The 23470-nt window shown below is 42.8% G+C and overlaps 1 protein-coding gene across 1 annotated transcript; it reads right to left on the bottom strand.

Moving 5' to 3' along the window:
* Window positions 1-6689: 6689 nt before the first annotated feature.
* Window positions 6690-17463, bottom strand: mlycd (malonyl-CoA decarboxylase). Its single transcript, XM_079278608.1, has 5 exons — window positions 16913-17463; window positions 13021-13133; window positions 12181-12337; window positions 11592-11744; window positions 6690-7875 (listed from the first exon to the last, which is right to left on the bottom strand). Exons 1-5 carry the CDS (start codon window positions 17456-17458, stop codon window positions 7330-7332), a joined length of 1515 nt encoding a protein of 504 aa, XP_079134734.1. The 5' UTR covers window positions 17459-17463; the 3' UTR covers window positions 6690-7329.
* Window positions 17464-23470: the final 6007 nt, after the last annotated feature.

Below are 23470 nucleotides of genomic sequence, written 5' to 3'. Positions count from 1 at the left end.
CTGTCTGCTTCTCCATCTCTCTACCAGTATTGATTTAATCAAGTTCCCACCAACACTCGACTTCCATGTGTGTGTACGTGTTGGTGGAGCTCCACCAGACACTTTGCATGCGGAGTGAGCCAACAGGGATTTCATTAACTGTAAAAGGCTGAGTTTATAGTGATCGATGGCCGTGCTCATCGGTCACCTGGAGTGGCCCAACTGACCGCAGCATCGAGATGGATGAAGGGTCTAGAATGGAGGGAGATGGAAAGGAAGGAGGTGTTAGTGCTGATGAAAGTTAGGGTAAATAGGAAGAAAGAGACGGATGAGGAAGAATGGATGCATTGACCTCACAGCCCCTTTCTGCACAGGGGAATAACGCATAAACACTGCATTGACTGTTCTTGCTTTTCTACTCTACTACTTTTCTACAAGTCATGTCGAAGTTAGGCTGAGGTTTTCTGATGCTCAGCAGTGTAATGTGAAAGTCTAACACTGATGTTAAATGATGAACTGTGTTGTCGGTATCTTCTTTCATTACTGGTGATCACAGAGCGGTCCAGTCCAGGTATCGGGTAGAAACCAAACTGAGGTTGGCCGAGGTAACGGAAACATGGATGCTGTTAGTGTGCAGGTAAATCAAGAACCAGGTTTCTTTTGTTCCACGTTCACATTATATCCCCAATGTGACCCAATACTAGAATGTTAGTAAGCACGTTAACATTATCCTCAGCCATTTCACTACCAATATCAACAACTCGCAGATTCTTGGAAATTGCCAGAGACAGGTAATCCATCACCTGAACACTTTGTCGCCTCTCCTTTTTGCCCAACGTGTGCGATCATTCCCTGGAAATGCAAATCAACTCTGCTTTCTGATGGCATGCCGTATGGGAGTGTGACCCCTGAGTAATTGAATAGCGTGAAAGGTGCCGGTGTGTGTATGAAAGTTTCCACGTGGAAAGTCTCTCTTTTGTCGCCTAGACAAAGAGGACTCTCTGTGTGGAGGAGGATTTCAGATTTTGTGAATACAAGCAGAGGGTAAGCAGGTAGGCAACCAGAGAAAATTGCCCCCACCAATCCGAACACTGTTATCGTCACTATCCAGCTTCCTAAAGCAACAGCAAGGCCAATGAACCTTCCTCATTACCACAGCTATCGGCCTTCCGCTCCACAGGATAGAGCGCGATGGGAAACAGGATGGGGGAGTGGCTGACGCGTGTGGGTGCCGGGTAGTGGGGTGTTGATGGGTGGCAGTGCAGCAGAGGGAAGGAATAAATCAGCGGAATGAAAATAAGAAAACGCAATTTGTCACACCATTGTCGGCTTCCGCTCCCCCCTCCCCCCTGTTGCAAAAGGAGCATGGATTCACGAGGCGAGGCTTGCGTGTCAGCCCAGCTGCTGCATCTATTTAAATGAAGTGCGACCACGTACCATTTCAATATGCCGTTTTTGGGAGAAGGGGAGGTATAGGCACGGAGTCGAGACGGAGAGAGTGCGGTGTGAGCTGATCTGAGGGAGGGAAATGGAGTAAAGCGATTTTTGAAGATAACTCTGCAGATGCATGAGCGAGGCTGAAAGTGCAGAGGAGGTCTACAGCCTGAATGGGTCGCCGGGATGCACGCACTGACTGTAAAAGACAAACCGTGTTGACAGGAAAAGCCATTGACTCATTACTCAGCCTGTCAGTGGAAGAGAGGAAAAGTAGGAAGAAAAGTCTCGCGCTCTCTCTCTCTCTCTGCATGTCTTGTGTATTTCATCAGATAAAGGAATCTTTTCAAGAGACGAGCTGCAATTCATTAAACATGAATTGGGAGGTTTCGACTCTATGAATATCACACCTGTGAGCTTTTAATGAAACATTAATTGGTAGCATGACTTCATAAATTATCCTAAAATATTATTTTACTGATATATGAATAAGAGACGAGGCATTCTGATCTGTTTTTGGGCTTTCAAGAGACTCAGTTAATAATATAATATCTTCTGTAGCTGTGAAGGAGCTTTGTCAAGTCTGACAAAAAAACAAACCTGTGATGTCATGCAGGGTAATCTGAGTTTGGGCTTGATGACTACATGTATATAACAAAAACCTGTGTTACAAGCTTAAAAAAAAAAGATGTGGGCACCAGGCAGCGTATAGGTCTGTTGGTTACAGCGTGGGATCCAATGTTTTTGGAGCTTGACCAATATTACAAGCCAGAATATCTTCTCTCTGCTCCATCATTTTGAATATTCGTTCAGTCCGTACACCACTTTGCTCCAGACCGAAATATTGAATGGATTGCCAATATATTTTGTGCAGATATGGTTCCCAAAGATGAATCTTTAACGCGTTGGTGATCCCATTGTGTTGTAAATTGCAAATATTATGTCTTGGTCTCTTTACGATGTCTTTCTATTCAGAGGAGTATCTTCGTCAATGAAACTTTGTGGAAGGACGACACAGAGCAAGTATACAAACAATGTGTGTCAGAGCATCTGTTCTGTTAAATCTCTCAACATCTGGTTTGTTTCCCCAACTGTCAAAAGTTTGAGAAACTTGACTCATGCACAGTAGGAGGCACTTTATATTAGCAGCAAGTAAGACAGGAAAGTGTTTCCAGAAATGTCCAGGTGGTCCCGATATCAAGAGAGGAGGAGGAGGAGGGACAAATGAAGGGTGGTTTGTGAGTGATCGTCGCCTCTGGGTCTCAATCTGTTTACCTGATCAACGAACTCGGTTACAGAGCCAGCTGAGTGTGTGTCTTCTACGCATTATGCTCTTTAACTTCTGTTCAATGTTTTCTGAAAAGCTGTCTCAGTGATCCAGGGAACTGTTAGAATCAATGCACAGTTGGTGTGTGCATGCATGGAGGTGTGTGTCTGAGAGAGAGAGAGGTTTCACACTCATTTCAATCTGTCTGGCAGCTGTATCATGCCTGGAGTGGCTTTCACCCGAGGGTGATGCCACCACTACCTCCGCCTGTTTACCTCTTTTCATTCAATAACCTAATCTGATACAAGACGTCAGGTCAGCTAACACTGACTAATTGCAATGGATGAAAGGGGGGGGGGGGGGGGGGGGCGGAAAATACCATCAGCAAGCCAAATCAGTTTTAATTACAGCCTATAACCAGATATAGCAGATCTGTCAATCTCCAACTCGCTCCGCAACTGGGACAGACTGGGTGAGCTGAAAAGGAATGACAGCAATAAGAAAGAAAGGAAGGTATGCCGGAAGAGAGAGAGGGATTGGGAATTAAGGAAAGCAGGGTGTGTGTGTGTGTGGCCGGCCAGCCAACATATCAGGGAAGCATCCTTCCAGCTACTGTATGTGCTTAGTGTCTGACAATTAACTGAGTGAAACTCTGCTGCCCTCTACAGGTTACATCTTGCAAAAATATGGGCAGATTCATAAGGGTGTGTGTGTGTGTGTGTGTCCTGATTGCTCGTAAAACCGTGAAGCCCTTTGAAGACAGACCAAGGGATTGGATGGGCTTTGGTCGGGTTACCAAGGGGTGGAGAATGGTGATCATCTGAGGTGAGACGCATGAAGGAGGGCCAGCGACAGCAACCAGGAAGAATGGATTAACACACTTGGATGAACAGTCCCCTTACACACACACAGAGATAAGTCAATAGCCTGCAGGTAAATCCAGCCTTTGGGAAGTTTTTCTTTCCCTCTCCCTTCAGTTTTAACTGAACATCCCACATTCCACATCATCACTTATACCCGCAAACACTGCTGTGAAAGACCACACAATGACATTTAGAAAATGTGTGCAAAAGTCCTCATCATGAAAAATGCCGACGCAGAAGAAGCGGGGTGCATTGATTTCCCTCAAATGTCAGGAGAGTGTTACAATAAAATGCCACACCCTATAACATTTCAGCGGACACATCCTTCAACCTGAGCTAAAGAAAACACATCAGCAAGTGCATTGACTCTTTGAGCCACATAAATTACTCTTTCATGTTACATGGAACACACTAGATATCATTTACTGACTACTGTAAAGTAGGTTGGTCAGTAGTTATTTAAAGAAACTATTTAACATTAGCAACAAACAACTGTGCTGCTGATTAAACTTGCTTTAGGTTGCATTTGCAATCTTTAATGCCCTTGCATAGCTTGACAAGCTGTTGCACTCTGCTGTACTTGCGTGCGCACACTTACGTATGTCATCATTTATTACAAACTGTAAAAGGGTCCATTATGCACCTTTAAAGGCCCAGAAATCTTTTTTTCTCTGAGTCTCTGAGTGATTGGATCCGAAAAGGATCTGACAAAGTTGAAGCCGTTTTGGTGATTTCCCATAAGCGACTTCTGTCCATCCGCATTTATCCGCGCTTTTAAATAACAGTTCGCTGTGGGCTGGGCTCTGGAGGGAGAAAGAGAAAAGGGCAATGCCACTTTTAATCACCAATCAGAATTTAGCAACATTTAAACGTAGCACCCCAAAGCCCTATAGAGTAGACCTAAGTTGCTCTTTAAACTGGAATGATGGGATGTTTGGGTTCGGTACACCAGGGCTACATACATTTAAATACGACAGTTGACATGACTTTTTTTTTTTTGGGCTACTGTTCTTCAAATCTGATCAAACTACCTCCCCACAGTCCTGATGAAACAGATTAGCATTTTTGAGTGTTAAATACTTAATAACGATACCAAAGGGTGTTCTTTTGCAGCTAACATGGAAGGTTCAGTCACAGTTTTTCCTACAAAATGAATTACATTCTTATGTTTTGTTGTCCTTTGTGACTTTTTCTTCCGCCATATGTCCTTTTGAGGACGCCACTCGTCCAATGAGTCTGATTTGGCACGTTTGTGCGCTCCCCGTTTTCCTCGGTGGCACAGTGATCACAAGAAATGTTGGACTGAGTTTGAATGGGTTTGTTTGTGCTCTGTGCCGGTGCCAATGTGTGTTCTCCATACCATTTAATACATTCAAGTGCTTCAATAAAATGACAAGCGATTGAAGCATTTCATTTGGGAGAAAGACACCACCAGTGTTCAGATGGATTTATTGGGCTCTCTGATTAACCGCTAAGTGACATCTATAGAAACCATTTCCAGTCCAAAATCATAAAAGGATTTCCAATTAACTGTTCCAGTGGTTTTGGAATACCACATGTTTTTGCTGTCACCCACTTTCTGTTTTTGTTTCAGTGACAACTTTTTAATATATTATGAAATGCAACATATCAGAGTTACAATCCAGTTCAATAGTTGTACTTCAAACGTGCCGTACAGATGGAGACAAAAGGCTTTTATATCTCAGACCTTGTCCGAATGAATTGGAACATGAAAATGCCACGGCCAGCACTCTACCATCACTCTGTGACCTCTCTGGCCACTGCGATCTGTAAAAAATGGATTAGCTTCATTTGTAAGGCAATTTCCTCCAAATGAGGGATAAGAAATCAAATATGCCACCGGCACGCACACATGCACTCCCAATCTTAAAAAAAAAAGTTAAAAAATAAATGGATCGTCTGAATTACTGAATTATTTTTAGATGAGGCATGACTTTCCACAGCAGACAGTTTCTAATCAATTGTAATCAGGTCTTCTGCTGCTTTTTGGAAAGTATTGGAAAGACATTGTCTGACAACGGAGCAGTACAATATTGAACTTGTCTGTGAATCCATTATTAGCATGTGCTGGGCTGCAAATGTGACAGAACTGTAATCTGATACAAATGAAGACCGGTCTAAGTACACACTGCGCCAGTATGAAAACTGTCAGTGATCAGAATACGTGCCGTTCCATTTGTCTCCAACAATCTCGAACACGGCTGTCCAATTTTACTGCCATTTGATTACAAGATCAGAATTACAATTGTTCAGATTCCATTCTTTTGAATAGCTCCATTTAACACATGAGAAGTGGACCCGTTCCCTTAAGCATCCACAGAAGAGGTTTGGATTATTTCATTTAGTGGAACCAGACGCATCCATAAATCAGATTTCAGTGCTGCAGCTCACTGAGAGCGATTTGTCATCTTAGTCTTCCAATGGGAAACACCTGACTGACTAGTATTGACTAAAAAGTAATTACTTTCACTGTACGACGTGCTATACTTTAAAAAAAAAGTTAATTTAAAAAAGCTGCTGGACTTCTAACCCAAGCCGCTCTGTGCGGTCACTAACCATTGGTGGTTTCGCGGTAACGGCGACTCAAAGTAAGCCGGCAGCGAGTGTGGAACATGTTATGCTTTGTTTCCCTGGCAACCCATATAAGTGTACGCCATAATCCAGAGATGGCGTAACCGTCTCGCTCTCTTCCGCGTCCCCACGCACACAGAGGAGTGGGCTTCGCTTATTGTCTCCAATATCTCCAGAGACACTCGTACCGTCTGTCAAGGGCATCCTTTAAACAACTGTCCTTTATTCTCCTCCCCCTCCCTTCAAAACTGAACACCATCAATCTAGCCATTTACTTTAACTTTATTTCCCACTCCATTAGTTTCTATGACACAAAGCAGCACAGGGAGAGAAAACGAAATAGGGACGGGGGGGGGACAAGAAGAAAGTTTGGCTCCTTGGAGAGATGAAATGTGATTTCACAGTCGACTTGCTGTGATATATTATTTCACAACAATGGCGTGTGGGCTGGTATTAGCCCTGCTTGGCACCTGTACAGAGCAGTTACAACGTCAACGATGGCTCTCTGGAGATGTTGGTGCTGCGTGTGCATGTGTGAGAGAGAGAGAAGGGAAAATTATCAAAAAAATGTAATCATGTGAGGCACCAGGAGGGTCAGAATGAGCACAGTCGACGAAAACAAACACCGTTTTGTTTAGAGTTATGTGAAATGAAACACTAATTGTACTTTTCATGCCTTTTGTGTATTGTGCTTTAGTGGGAATAAGCATGTGTACATAAGCCCCATTGAAACCCTGACCAAGAAAAAAAGACACAATCCACCTCTCTCCCATTCATCGTGTTTGCAGTGAGACGGTTCAGCCAAATGAAAGATCTAAACATCCTTTATTCCAGTAGCTGCACTCTCTCATTGCTCGTGCTTCACCATTACACACACTGTTATCCAAGAACATGGTAATGCATTGATAGATGCCTCGTGCTTCATTAGGTACAGTCTCTCAGCCTGAGAGGCACTTACACAATATCAAACGGCTTCAACCAGAAACCCAATGAGGCAAGAAGCCTAACCAATGCACTACTACTCATGTGGGAAAAGGTCTAATTTCAATTCAAAAACACGATCAGCTGACGTCTCTGAAGCAGTTTTAATATGTCAAATATTATATCGTTGAGTTCGTCAGTTAACGTATTAATGATGTCAAGTGCCATCTAACCGAACACGTTTGTATTTGTGGGTGTGTCCTTGTCTCTTTCTCACAGTTTGCTGATCTTCTGAAATTGGGACACCAGCCCCAGCACCTGCTCCGACGCAGCGATGACCTTATTCTGCAGGTAAAGAGCGCTGTTCTTAGACGTCTCGTTCAGGAAGTAACGGTAGTTCACCATGATGCCGCAAGAGTTTGCCACGCCCCGTGGGCTGGTGTCGGCGTTCCAGTTGAGCCGCCACATGCTGGCGCCGTTTTGCAGGTGGAAGTTGGCCACTGGGTTGAGAGCGTAGCCTCGCCTCTTCTCCCCGTAGAGGTACCAGGCACAGAGACGCATCAGGGCGGGCTCCAGGACGCGGCTCAGGCGCTCAGAACGCATCCACTCGCTAGTGCCGATCAGCTTGCGGAGGGCCTCAATGGCTGCAGACCCCGGGGCCGAGGCGGTAGCCTGTTCCACCTCCTTCCACTCCTGCTCAGAGAGGAGGTCAGAGCCCCGGCCTTCCTTCTTGTACTGGCTGAGCAGACCTTGGAGCCAGGAGGAGAAGCCCGGGATCGGAGACAGGCTGGAGAACTGGGCCATGTGAGGGAACTCGCTCTGGAAGAGATGAGGGGGGGGTGCAGGTAGAGTTAATCCTCAAACGTATACTTCAGGGCGCGTATTCACAAACATTGTCTTTCCACCATTTTCTTTTCTGCTTAAGGAATTCTTGCAGTTTTTGACCTTCGGAACTCTAAGGGCTAGGATGCTTTGTGAATAACTTGTATTGTACCAGGATGCTTATCTTAACTTTATTTTTGGAAAATGTCATAATTCGAAGAATTTTTCTATGAATTTCTTCACTAGGACCAAGTCCTTGTACTAGGAAGCATTATGAATACGGCCCTGTCTAACACACTATAGGCCTGAACTCCCTTTGTCTTTACAGACCTGAGGAATGCAAGTGTGCCTTCTTTTTCACACTATGCAGGTAGCAGATAACGACATAATTCCAACGACACGATGAAAAACTTTCATTATGTCTTAGTAACAAGATAGTGCAGCATCAGTGTTTCGGGCACACTGCAGAGCAGCACTTTCTTTGATGTTGGAGGGTTTTTATGACTGAAACTGAAGACCAGGAATATATTTTTAAACAAAGTGATCAGTCAGATAATTAATAAAAATAAAAAACAGGTCATACAGTGCTGACTAATTTGTGTTTGGTCACACAGCAGTTATGGTATATATATATATATAAGTTATTTCTATTTCTTTAAATGTTCCAAGAAAGAAATGCAAAAAAAATGGTTAAAATGTAATTTTATCAATATTATGTGTTCTGAAAACATTCAGAAGCAATGTTATTTTACTGTGTAGCCCAATCTGTGGTAAATGTGGAATGGGTCTCCAAAGACCGAATATAAGGTTTGCAGGAATGTTTCTCCAAACATTCCTGCATTTAAGGGTTAAAAAGATTATTTTTTTATATCCCCTACTTTGAAACAAAGTGGCAGAATCATTTGCATGCAAGCGGAGACACTTCAACGCAGAATCGCTTCAACTTGCTTTAACCAGCTTGAAGAGAGGAAAACAAGCTGGGAAAGGGATGAGAAGGCAACGGTGAAAAGAAAACAGACGAGCGGCAGCAGAGAGTTGATCTTCACTAGAGCGCAGGGGCACAAGCTCTGCAACGGTGGAAATAAGGGAGACGAACACTCCACCTCGGCATCAAAACATTTCTTTTGTTTGCGCTCAGTCGGAAGCTCAGACAGGGCCGGCATTACAAATCAACTGCATTGCTTCACGATCCTGCCCCGCTGATGGAGACTGATGATCCCCTCTATCTTCCTCCCCCTGAGTCCCTTGCACTCTCACCTTTAATACCTGTCCTTCCCTCACTCGCCTTTCCCCCCATGTCTCTGTCTCGTCCACACAACACCGACCCACCCTGCGACCATCTCTCCAAAAAAATCCTCCCCCTTTTCTCTGCCCATCTTTGCACGCAGGCGTCTGGGTTGATAAGTGACGGCGCGATGTGGCAGGCAGAGGAGTGAAAGTCGCTGCAGATAAAAGTGGAAGTGTCAGACAACCCCTGGACGAGTTGCTTTGCGCCGTTTTCCTTTCATCATCCTTGATTTGGCGCCCCTCTCCACTTCAAGATCACTTTCCACATCCCGCTGACTCTCCCCTTATGTTTCTCCTTGCTCTACTGTATCATGGTCTTGCCCTCTTCACTCCAACTTCTACTTTTAACTACTGGGTGCTCCGAAGGGACCGAGGATGAGGAAGGAGAGGTGTTAAAGGAACAGGGAGGAAAGGATACAGAGGGAAAAGGAGATGCAGTGCCAGTGCTCTAGGGGCCAATCTACAAAGACAAGCAAGACCCCCCTCCCTTGCCCTTAAATCACGGCTGTGACCTTTTCTTTTCCACTCTATCATCATCATCATAGTGGTCCCTCTGTGGCTGCACCGCTCTTCTCTTCCCCTTTACATAACAACCTGTCAGAAAGCCAAGCCCTCTACGGGAATACGAGTTTGTGTTGTCTTTTGGGTAGCGTCGGTGCTACGGCATTGCACTTACACTGTTGGGGTCAGGTGTTCAACTCCCACTAGGGTCATGAAAAGATAATTGCACTGATGGAGTGCTTTGGATAAAAGCATCCAGAAAAAAAGGAATGGAGGACACATTGAAAAGTGCAAGTTCCAAACTGTATTTTACTGCGTTACAAAGCCAAAATCCAGTAGGGACATATTACGACCAGAATCAGCCTTTTCACAATTCTTATGCTATAGAAAGAATATAATTTTTTTTATTGGTCTCTGACTTGGTACCAAGAGAAAGCTAGCTCGTGAAATAGCCAGCTAAAACTAAATTCACTTATTGATTTTTCACGAGCTGTTAACTATAAATGAATACCTTGATTTCAATATAAATATGAATAAAAGTAGACACATGGACAGACCCAGTCAAACAAATATAGCCGGCTATATCTGTAGGGTAGTACAGAGAAGCTAAAAAGTAGAACTTTTTTCTAATCCCTTATTTTTGCGTTAGAACGACAACAAAGACGGAGGGCGAAGATGCTGGGTTGCAAAGCTAGTATAGACCTCTGGATGAAGACAACATTCCCTCGACTGTAAGGCTGCTACAGCAGTATAACCTACTTTCCACTCCGACACAAACCGCTAAAGCAGGAAATGCAACATCTGCTGAGCTCACTGAACTGTAGTTTGCCATCAATAAAAATGGCAATGAGAAAAAAGCTTGCACCAATCAAAACCCATCTCCATTGTTGGAAGAACTAAAGTGGGCACTGCTTAAAGCTTTGAAACCTGATTTTTTTTTTATGAGGACACACTGTAAAGAGCTCCTTTCCATCTGTTGGAGTGGCTTCTGATGTTCCTTTCAATCATCCAATCGTTTAACAAGAGCTCGCCGGAGTGGCCCGACGTGAAGGGCTCTTCTGCGCTCATAGACGGGGATGGATGAGATTTCATTACTGCCTGTCTAGTGACTAAAGCCCTGTCTGTGTATAAGCAAGCGCTAGAACAAGCGGGATATTTATGATTCCGCACTGAGACTCAGATAAGAACTTTTGAAAAGCAATCAAACTAAAATAAAATCTTGCCTGGCGCAGCTCCATTTCTCACTGGAATAACGCCGTGGCAGCTGGGCCGCACCTGAAGGCCGCCGCAAAGCCTTTTAATTGAATTCAGCGTGTGACTCATACAGAGTGAAACATCCTGTGGAGGAGACTAACAACACTCGTTGCTACTACAGCACAGGGGAGGAGCTCTGCAGGAGTTAACAGCTGTATCTATGCACTGTAAATGATAAGGTGGTATGCAGCTTTACTGGGAAAGGGTGGTGTGAAAGCTTCACTGATAAGAATATGTGCTTCGTAGTTATTCAATTTCGATAACCAATGTTCACATAACCTTTCCTTTTCTGTGATCTTGTGTTCTACCGCAGCAAAGTTTTTAGAGGAATTAAAATAGAATGGATTAAAGTAGATCTGCTACTGCTTAAAAAAACTGGAACAAATGAGGTAATATACAATAGAGAATGTATCAGAACATCACAATGTTATTATGTTCATCCCTGAATTTTAATCACTGTTGCATTTCAGAATAAAATGGTAATTTCCTCAAAGATTATAAAATGTTCAGTTGATGCAGATGCCGGGGTTTGAAATGATGAAGAGTAAGAATCACTTTTGAGAACTTAAATTTGAATCAAGTGCTGCAACATCCAATCCTAGTTCCACAGCTGTAGTTATTTTCACTGACCACTGTGCTAACACCACATCCTACGCCCCACTCGCGCTCACCTGTAGTTCTCGGACCACCCTCTTGATGAGGTAGTTGCCCAGCTCCACCCCTTGAAGTCCAGCCTGAGTGGAGGAGATGGAGTAGAAGATGGCTGCATTTATCTTATTCACGTCCTCCTCGTAGTCGAGAGTGGCGAACTCACGGACGATGCTCTGTGAGAAAACAGACTTTTTTTTTTTTTTGTCAAGTCACACAGACAAATTGCGCGTCACTCATCCAGATACAAGCCCATTGTCAGTGTGGCAAGACAGCTGCGACCAATGCAGGAGTCTACTGTAGCTATACCAGAGCTGCTGGAGCTAAACTATGGATACCGTTGCGGTATATCACACCATGGAGTATTCTCAAACTGCAGAGTTGTCAAAACCACCTTTTCCTCACTGTGGATAGCAAGTAAAGAAAGTCAGCACAGTAGAGGCTGCTCCCAGGGGGGGATGCGCAGTTTAAAGGTCTCTGTATTGTTTTTCACACAGCAATTTGTCAGCTGAGGAGAGGAACAAAGTAGTAAATCCCAGATGTTTAACTATCCCCCAAGGTGTGGTAAAGTGAGACAAACCATTCCAGCAGCCTGCAGCTATAGATTCTAACCTGAATGTTATCAGAGATGTCTTCAGTGAGGGCCACGTGCAGTACAACCAGGGGTTCTCCTGGCATGGCGGCATGGGTGAAGGCATAACAACGGCGGTATGGCCCAACTCTGCGCTTCAGGTCCGTCCAGTTCCTTATAGGGTGCACTGCCTCGTACCTGGCAGAGGGCTGATGGTTAGTTTTTCAGTTTTCAACTAACCGTCCTTAGCTACTGTTACTACATTTGCCAAGCTCTCCATTTTGTATAACACATGTGCAGCTTACAGTGATAATGGGCCACATTTAGTGCTCGAAATGTTTTGAAACACCGGGTCCATTATTTCAGACGGAGGTAGACTGAAGCAGGGGTTTTTTTAGCAGCTTGTTTTGCTCATGGAGAAACTGTTGCTGGCAGATTTTGGGAGTTGGTTTTAATGCCGCCTCTGGATGACTGTAATGTTTCCAGCTGATTCGTCTTAAAACAAGAACCCTGTAAAAATGTGTCTTAAATATGCACTTGATGGCCACATACATGATCGCATGCTAAATAATTGTAGTTAAAGCCCGATGCAAAAGGCCAGCACCTTCACCAGCTGAAGATTCGGAAGACAGTGTCGAGCTAGTTAGACCTAGTATGATGAGAGTCGGATCTTACATTCTAGAAAACCCTGTTTGGATTGACCTACAAAAATACATTATCCCTGCAGCACTCCACTTACGTCTGTGAAGCTATGATTGGACAAACACTGTTCGGGGGAGGGGTTTAGCAAACGGTCAGTTTTCATTGCTGTGCTGTATAACTTCAATGTAAGAGAAGCGACTGATGAAAGGAGAGGAGAAGCACAGTATGAATGCCCTTACTGGCTGATCCTCTGCAGGATCTCGCAGGGGGACTGCCAGGTGATTCTCTCCAGTCGGAGCAGACCGACGGAGAACCACTCGGACAGCAAGCTCTTCAGGGTGCCGTTCAGGTCCTGGGAGAGCAAAAAACAAATGCAGGGTTTAGAATTAACATCCACATCTAGCAGATAACTGAAAATTCACCACATGCTTTCCTTTGTTGAGCAGCTCAGCAGCCGGTCCATCAGGAAAATGAAAGCTGAATGGTGCATTTGTATTTCATAATAGGAACGATATATTGTAGAAATAATGCAAATAAATCCTATTTGATGACTATGGAAGAGAATGTTATGGTGTCCACTACATTAACTTATCCGAGCACTGTCCTTTCACTTTGCTGTGGAGGATTCTGTTGTCATTCTTGTCGATCTCATGAAGGAGAAACACCAAAAAAATGATTCTGTAGAAATTACAACTTTTACAGGACTATCAAAAGAGGTGGATAAACAGAGTCCCAGCAGCATTATAGACCTATTTTATTGGGAGAACTTACAAGCTCTCCATCATATTGACTAGCTTCCAAGTTGCTCGAGTTTGTCTGTCGGCTATAAACAATTCCAGACCGCTATCTTACACACTGAGGGGTGTATGGTCTCCTCGGCCTCTGTATGCCGTTTGAATGTTTTCATATTATGAGCAGTGATTTGTTTGAGCTCGCAATGTAGAGGAGGCACTTCAATAAACAACTTGCCATTTCAAAGCAGGCCTGTCCTCCCACGAAGGTCAGACTTCATTTAAAGCAAATCTTTTGCAAACACACAAACAAGCGGACGCGGCGCACACACACACACACACACACACACTGAGGCACATAAACACAGCTTATATTGGCTGTTCCTTTGGATGTCTTCACTCCAGGCTTACTTTAATGCCAGCTTGTCAGTCATAATAATGGTTAATACAAACACGCTCCAGTACAGTCATGGTGTGGAAGCCACTGGCTGAAATTCTCTGCGAGTCACTATAAAAAACAAAACTAACACAATTTGAAAGTTTTCCCCACATATATGCATTAGGCACTGCATTATTCATCTCTATGGTTCAGAAGTCTCACGCTGGAAAATTCTGTTGAGTGAGGAGCAAATCAGAATTTTGAGAGTTTAGCAGAGACACATCACTACTTTTGTGTTCCTCTAACCTCAAACTGCCAGAGGTGAAATAATCTATAAAATGGCTGGTAATCCTTGCCCGGCATTTTCTGTGGAAAACGCAGCAGATAAACAACCCACGAGAGCACAGCTGCTGCCTTGGGTAGCCAATTCCCTCCCACACAAAAGGAAGGCCAGACTGAGATGTGTGCTCCTGTTGACCTCACGGAAGAGGAAGTCTTTTGAAATGGAAGGGTCGAGCATTGGAAGCCTACGGTTAGGAGAGACGCGGAAGAAAAGGAGGGAAGGGAAAAGACAAAAAAAATCCTGCACTCCATTGGAAAGAAAATAAAGAAATACTTTTTCTGACACTGGCGCAGTATAAATGCAGCGAGGCGCTGATGTTGCGGTGCTGATGCAGCCTCTGTTACCTTGAGCTGCAGTTATATTGTGATTATACAGAGCGATGGAGACTGCAGTGGCTGGAAGGAACAGTCCGTCTTTCCTAGGCCAAATGACCACCGACTGCCAAAGTCTTTACAGGTCAAACTCAGAGTGCAAGTCAAACCGATTCTTTCACTCCAGTGGGCTGCATGCCACATGTCAGCCGGTCTGTGGGGAATAAATAGCCTCACTTATACTGTGTGAAATCCCAGAGAGCCAACTAAAACGATGTCCCTGACTTGTCTCTTTCATCCACTCAAGTTTGTGGACAGATGAACAAGAATGAAAGATCTTGAGGTAGAAGGGACATCAAAACTAAATTACCCAACCAGAAGAGATTAACCTAGAGTAGAATAACACTCTTGCAAGAACCAAAGTATCTGCAGCCTTGATACAACTTTCCAAACTTCCATTACTTTAGTAATCTTTGTAAATTGTATGATTTTCCCCCCTCAATGTCTCTGTGCTACTTTGATTATCTGAACCATTATGGACAGCAGGTTTTCCTCTCCCCTGGTATGCACTTACTATCAATACATGTACTAAAAGCTTCATATTTACCATGACCTTTTCTCATTGTAAGCTCAATCAATTCTGGCCATAACAAGAAAAGACTGCTGTGCACCCCCAAGTCCAAGGTTGCCAGCACTCAGTACGAGTACCCTGTAGGTAGCTTTTTAAGCTACAAAAGGTCTCCGTAGGCCTTGGTTATTGAGATTAAATGCATTTGAACCACACCGCAGCAGGAATAAAATATGTATTGAGCTGGAGAGAAGAGGCCAGAAGTCCTCTGGCGATGGAAAAATCATATAAAACTATTTCAAAGCCAAACAAAACATAATAATCGATCTCAACATTGACAGAAAGCCGTTTTCACTCAATCCTCAACCAGTACCCAAAGACAGCACATGTCATGATGATCAGTAAGCGTGTTTAAATGGTCCCCGAATGATCTCAAGCCGGGCAGTTTTAGTTCGGCCATTACATCCTTTGATTGCGCACACATCACTTTGGTGATCTTGATTATTGCATCTCAGCATAACAACTTTGCAAGTCAGCAGTCTGCATTTCCTCTAATGTGTTTCAGAAAAGTGGACACAACATGTCAACTATGGCAGACGCAGTATTTGCTTTGGATTAAGCCACTAAATCCCAAATTGTGTTTTAAAAATACAAAACCAAAGTATTTTTCAAGATGGTGGGTTTTTGTTCTTAGTAGATCTACATCTATACACACTATAGGGGCTACTGCTTATACTGTTTTTTTTTTAAATGAAAGAGCTGCTCATGGTCTTTAACACACAAATAGTCATTTTCCAGCCTGCAAGCTCCTTGTAGATATATAAATACAGCTTCATGCACTCTTAATACATGTTGCTAAAAAATTCCGCCTGTCAAATTACTCTATTGACCGAGTGCGTGAGCATGTATTATTATTACTCTCGAACAAATCTGCACAAAAGAGCATGGGTTTATGACAGCAAGCCTGCCACCTGAAACAATATTCCACCCTTAGTCCAAGGTGCGCATGAAAACTCCTACACTCAAGTGCTGAACTGAATTGAAAATTGTAATTATATTTGACTGAACATGAATAACTGAATAATGAGACTCGAAAAGGGTAGCTTTTCTGAAAAATAAGTTGCCAAAAATATGATATTAAGCGAACAAAGAGCATGGGGACCATGTCTGTGTGATGTAATGAAACATGTATATCTTTTAATTAAAAGTATATATTTAGTTTGCTTAAAAATAATTATTCAGCATATTCATTGCATGCTCGATTTATATTCAGCATACAGAAGCTCTTGTCTCATGTATAGAATTAAATACTATTATATGGTCCATTTTAACACAAGAACATTGCAGTAAGTGGATCAGTCCAGCAAAGACAAGCTAAAAACACAAAATTGAGCTTGGCACTGTCTTGTGCCAAAAAGCTTGGTAGTATCTATTTGTAAAAACACCCTAAGCAATGAATAAATTTAAAAAAAATAAAAAATAAAAAACAGATTTAGTTCCTACAGTTTGATTAGGAAGGTAATCTGGGACAAAGGTCGTGGCCACAATCTGTGAGGAAATGTGAGCCAGCCATGTGATTGGAGCCAGGAGTGCAGTTGTGCCTGAGTGAGGGGGTGAGTTGTGTAAGCAGCTATACTCAGCCTACTGCTAATGCTGTTCAAATATAGCACACACAATGCCTCTAAATTACTGAACATTAAGGTTCAGCTGTTCAGGCCGGATGTGCTAAATGACCAAACGCGAACAACACTGCTTTGGCTCATGCGAGCATCCGTAGATAATGTAAACAAATGAATTACCCTTATGTGCGGGGTCTCGCAAGCTTTGGATGAGATTATTTCAAGCACATCGGCTCGGAGATCCACCAGAAACTTCACCCCACCCTCGGCCCTGCTTATATGGTTAAGCAACTGTGTATAACGGGGAGTCAGGCCGTATCGCAGCCTGTCTTCAATTTGCAGAATGGTCACCAAGTCGCGTAGCTGAGCGTCCAACAGCCTCAAAGCGAGCTCTGAAACTCCCTTGTGGTCTACTCCAAAGTCTTGCGACAGCTTCGTCAGGAAGCCGAGTTTGTCTTCCTTGTCGAGACTTCTGTAAAAGTGCATGAACTCCAAGCTGTTTGATTCGGGGGGAGGAGGGTATTTGTCTCTCGTTTCGTATGTGGGTAAAGGTGCAACGACCCTCGCCAGTATCTCCTCCATGCCCGTGACACCGCCACGAATTGGGGTCGAGTACCAACGACAACCGTTGACGTCCGAGGCCTTCAGAGCTGCTTTGAGGACAGCCCGGCTTCGCCAGCACCACACACTGCTTCGAAAAGCCCAGTTGGCAGGATGGAATATCATGGTCAGCTGTCTGTATGGGATCCGCGACCGCCCTGGACCAGTGAACACAGGAGGGAACCGTTTCCGGGTCTCTTAAAGAGACAGTACAGCTGTCACGAGCACAAGCCAGAAGGTTCATCACAGGTAGTATGGAAATACAGGTAAAAGCGCCCTTGTGGGAAAGAGGTGAAATTCACAGACTCAGAATGAAGGGAATCGACTACATATCTGAAGTATGTGTAACAATTTGCATAAAAAACAACAACCAAAAAGACAACAATGTACTGATAACAGAGTTGATGGTTAAAGACTGTGTATAACTTCTTTGTTTACTCGGTCAATATATTCAGAAATCAGACCCAGACTGTGTATCACTCAAATACTTTGTTGGGATTTTGTGGAATAAATGCTCATTTCTAAATCTGATGCTGTTGTTGTCATGTTCCTATGAATTATTGTTCCCAATCATACAACAAATAACAATTTGGTCACCATAACATTAAAATCCAAATGTCTGCAGACATCCTGCAATACTTTGTTTCCAAACCAATGGCTGTTTAATCCGGTATAAAGAGGGAGTCTGCTTGAAAGAAGGATAATATATAAACTTTTAATTTATTGGAAAGAAAGGTCTGATCTTACATCAGACAAATAGCTTGTCAAGAATGTCTTCTGATTTCACAATTAAGCATTCTGTTGTTATCGTCATAATGAGACCCCAAATCATATTTCTTTTTATATGGCTACTGCCACAATAGAAACACAGTAGGCTATATAAATGACAGCACTTGTATTGTTGTATATTTCATTGTACATTATTTTAAAGACAAACATGATGGTAAAAGGGCTTCTGAGAATTAAATACTGGCACCGTCCCTCACTTTTGGACATGTGTATAAAAAAGGGAAAATAAACAAACAGATAATAATGCATGTCCACTAACCAATGAGGTTCCTTCTGTCTACAGCAGGGTCCTTTATTTCAGACTGAGGTAGACTAAAGCAGGGTTTTTTTTGCAGCTCGTTTTGCTCATGGAGAAACTGTTGCTGACAGATTTTGGGAGTTGGTTTGAATGCCGCCTCTGGATGACTTTGTAATGTTTCCAGCTGATTCGTCTTAAAACAAGAACCCTGTAAAAATGTGTCTTAAATATGCACTTGGTGGCCACATACATGATCGCATGCTAAATAATTGTAGTTAAAGCCCTATGCAAAAGGCCAGCACCCTCACCAGCTGAAGATTCGGAAGACAGTGTCGAGCTAGTTAGACCTAGTATGATAAGAGTTGGATCTTACATTTTTCCATGTTTAATTAGATAACTCTGTTTGGATTGACCTACAAAAATATGTTATCCCTGCAGCACGCTACTTACGGCTGTTAAGCTATAATTCGACAAACACTGTTCAGGGGAGGGGTTTAGTAAACGGTCAGTTTTCATTGCTGTGCTGTATAACTTCAATGTAAGAGAATAGACTGTGATGAAATGAAGGCGGGAAAGAAGGGCAAAGGAGAAGCACAGTATGAGTACATACACACAGTACTAAGTCAAAGCCTCGTCCTCTGGAAGCCATCGTACAAGATGAAAACATCGAGCATCATTTTTGTTTTTAATTATGTTTGATATGCCTTCCTGGCTGATATACCAATATGTATAGGGATATTAACTAGGAGCCACTTAATCACGTCATCCACTGACTTTTCCACTTTTTTATACGACTATGAAGATAATAAAACAGTCTTTGTTCGGTGCAGTGACCTTTTATGCTCTTTTCATATTTCAGAGTTAAATTTTTTTGTCAAGTGAAGTTAAAATGAATAAACTATTTTATTTGTAATAGTCGTATTGCTATTTAACAGGTTTCTACTCTGACAAGAATGCAACAATGATAATAGTCAGATGTGGTGGAGATAATGACAACAATTATTAAAAGTTTCAGTATAAAAGAAAATATTTCAGAATTGTCTGTCAAAAACCCTCACAGTTTTACCACTAATGTCCCCTTTCCAGAATGTTTGAGCAACATTCAAGTACTATACTGTGGTATTCCTCCTCTGGGTCTGGGATGAAGTGGAGCTGATGGACATGAATCCGTGCCTCAGCAAAGATTGGACTAGGAAGAGAACAAAAATACTAGATTGGTCTGTTCAAATAGCGTAGAATACGAGAACAAATAGCTGTAGAAGAGAGGATGTGCCCATAATGTAAACCAAATAACTGAAGTAAATAGGGTTGAAGGAGGTTAATCAGGAACCAAACCGAGGTCACTAAGTCAAGTGTTCCTTGAGGCTTGCTTGCTGTTAAATGCAACAGTATCTCAAGAGACTGTGACAAAATGTTTAACTCCATTACTTATTACCTATCTAATCTTTTCAAACACTGTTTTTTATACACACACAATTCATAGCACAGGCAAAACAAACAATGATACAAGTTTTGCCTTTCCATCCAAGTTACATTTAAAATGAAACTGACTGTGTAGCTTTTTAAAACTTGACATATTAATCTTAGGTGGGCCTATACCACGCCAGACCAATCCATATTAAATGCCCAAACACAGCGACGCTGCATCTTTATTCTTTCATGCTTGTCAGATCAGTGATGTCGCAGAAATGTCAAGTGTTAAGGAGACCCAAAGCTAGTAATATCTGCGACATCTAACGCCAAGGGGAAATAAGACATCATTGAATAACTGTTATTCAATAACAGGTCACAAAGTAAGACGTGTCACAGAATACGGTGTAACACCCCCCCATGTACGTCCATCTGTCAACTCCCGGAACTTTTTCAACCAATCAGAAGACAGCTGGTATTGACGCGTGCTCAGGTCAACCCAGGAGCTCAACGCTGGCAAAAATCGTGCGAGTTTCCGCTGTGTCCACCAAGTGAATTGAACCGCCTAAAAGGTTTGTATTTTTACGAAATGTAGTTTGGTATTTGCCCACATTACAAGTGGTGAGCGAGTCCTATGATACGGCAACGTTACATTTTCGCTTGCTAGCCATGTAATGTTTCGCAAACGTGGAATCAAATATTTGTTTTTACCTCGCTAATTGCCTAACTTGGAAAAGCCAAAGCTTTGCAGCGCGGTTATGATTTTTACATTGTGAACCCAGATAGTTTTCTTTGCGTTAAATACATTGTTCACTGTGCTCTGCGAAGGTACACGTGAGAGATGGGAAGAGAGAAGGACGCTAAAGGAGACGGGAAGGCCAAACACAAAGCAACGAAGCTGAAAAAGCTGAGTGATAACGAAGGCGCTGTGGCCGGCGGAGATGCAGTCAAGAACAGGTGAGTCTCGTTAGTGTGGGAGAAAGTAAAGATGGATAGAACACTTATTTGCTGAGAGGCACAGTTCAGAAAGCACTATTAGCTGCACTATGGCATTATTATTCCATCAAATGTCCTTTTCAAAATCATAGTTACCCTGTCATACTTGTCAAGTTGAAGCTGCTCTCTTACACTATATGGTCGTGACTCGACAACAGCACAACCAACATCTGTTCAGCATCAGGCTCACCCATCAAAGCTGCCTTCTGCATGGCTCTTGTAAGGCGCATTGATTTTTGTGTTGTTGTTGTGTGTTTAAAAATCAATTTGGATCAACATCACTTCCTTGCAGTGGTGATAAATCAGGTAAGAGTGAGATGCATATGGCAGGAAGTGTGTGTGCGTGCGCGCGCGCTACTAAAGGATACATGCATGAAGGTGTAATCAAGAGAATGCTACGCTGGCTGAGTTGTCGTGCAGGCCAGTGGCATTGAGCGCATGCATTACAATTCACGACAGTGGGTCCTCCATCTTCATATGAATAAATTAATTTACCTTGATATCTGATGCGTTCATTACCATGCACATGCGAGCAGACAAATGAATGTGGAGCGATCTGTCACTGGCTTGTGTAATTGATGGGAGCAGGGAGATGAATAGACACCTGAAAGCGCTACTGGCGGTAGAGCAGGCGGCTTTCTGTTCCAGCTAGCCTCATGTTATTTCATGGCACACTGACTGAATTACTGATTAAGTCTCAACTGATCCTCATCAGCTACAAGACTCATGGAACACACGGGCCTCTTTCTTTAAATGTTGCACTGCCATAATCTGATGAACAGAATTGGAAATTCTGAATAAAAAAAGATTATAGCTGGGAAATAATTGCTGCTGAAGTCCATGTAGCCCTGAAGGGTGGAAAGGTCAAAGTGTAAAGAGACATGTTCAGAACTACAAGGAGACAGCGCTCGTCTGATCGGTGGCATTTTATAATGTCTTGCTAAAAGGACGAGAATCTAACATCGAGCGGATGCGCTCTCACCTTAAAGCTACCGTTGGTAACTTTAATGAAAATAACCTTTTGCCAAATTAGGTAAAACTGACACTGTTCCTTAACAGTAGTATATGAGACAGATAATCACTGATACAACTGTAAAACAAGTCAGTGCTGATCAAATATGAATCGAGATTCTGTGAATGTGTTGTCCACTTCTGTGTTTTCAGAAACATATTTTAGGATGGCTGTAAAAATGATAACATTTGCTGTGGTTGGTGGGCGATATGACCTAAAATTTACATACTCAAAGCATGATTCTACCAATCTCTATTGGCAATTAAGGGAACATATCTTCAGAAAGAATCCATTCTATTATATTCAACGGAACGGACGTGTTCATTGGCTCCAAATAAGAATGAGCGTGAGGCAAAGACCTAGATGTGTGTTGGAAGGAGTATCCAGCCCCATAATGTAAATGTAATATGATTCATTCAGAGTTAGTGGTCTTGTAACGGGCATGCTGTTGTTATTGAGCTGTATTGCTGAGCAACCTGGATCTCAGCAATAAAGACTATTTGGAAAAAACTCCAAACAAATTTACTGTTTTATTATTAGTACAAGTTTACTTCACTACAGCCAAAATGGGAATTACATTACACTTAAACAAATTGACATCTTTAAAGAAAACCAAAGCTGACAGAACCTTTTACATCTTAATCTACTGGAAACACTACTACTACTACTACACTTCTAAACAGTACACTAAAATATGTGTCTGAAAACATTTGGAATAAAAGGCTGTGCACTAACAGAATATTGATTCATATTGGATCAACGCTGTAGTTTGACTGTGATCGGAGTGTACGAGCCTCACGAGCAATGATTGACACTTTGTAAGATACATCTTGGCTCTGATTGGTTGTTTTTCATTGGGCCCCGGTGGAATCTTGCAAATACCATTAGGAGCAGTAAGAGGAGGAGAAAGATGATCTGTCTTATGTGCTACTGTCAAGACATAGTGACAGTTTGAGCAAATATGACAACATTGTTTTTGTTAAAGTTACCAACTGCAGCTGTAAGTGCAACTCAAACGATTGAGTAATCAGGCATGTCACTGTGAAAGGGAAAGCAGCTTTCTCCCACATTCCACAATATTTCTCATGTGATACAAATACTTTGTCAGTAACAAGCCATTTTCTTCTTCTCTCATTTTCATCCCGGCGGATCTTGACATGCTGATGAGCAGTGCAAAGACAACTAAAGCTGCAGAGAAAACTGAAAATGGAAAGCCTCATAAAAAGGTAAATCGGTGATTTGTGTCTCGTCTCTCAGTGCTGCACAGGACGAGATGTGGCTGGAATCTGCACAGACGTCCTTTATAGGCTGAGGCCAATGTAGAACATCTCGATGGAAATTCAGTGTCATCTTGACGAGGGGAAGGATTGTGATGGACATGTGAGTCCACCCATAACTCGTGTCCTGTCTGGAATTAGCACAGGGGTGAAGATTCCAGCCCCAGTTACCCACTGACCCCAGTGCAGACTGACGCGGCTGCAGCATGTGCAACAGCTTGTCCTACCAGGTTACTTCCGTGCTGCGGGAGTCTTACGTCATTGTCAGGGGAATATTTACATGCATACCCAGACCCATGGAAGTTATTATCTTAATCGTATCTTAATTATGCCAGCTTCTAACCAACAGCCCCATATCAAGGCATTGCATGACGTGTTTCAAGATTAAAAATATGAATGTTTAAAGACTTTATGCA

This window comes from Melanostigma gelatinosum (assembly GCF_949748355.1).
Source record: "Melanostigma gelatinosum genome assembly, chromosome: 1".
Taxonomy (NCBI): Eukaryota; Metazoa; Chordata; class Actinopteri; order Perciformes; family Zoarcidae; genus Melanostigma; species Melanostigma gelatinosum.
Note: the sequence above shows the minus strand (reverse complement) of the source record. Positions and strands in the feature narration are given on the sequence as shown.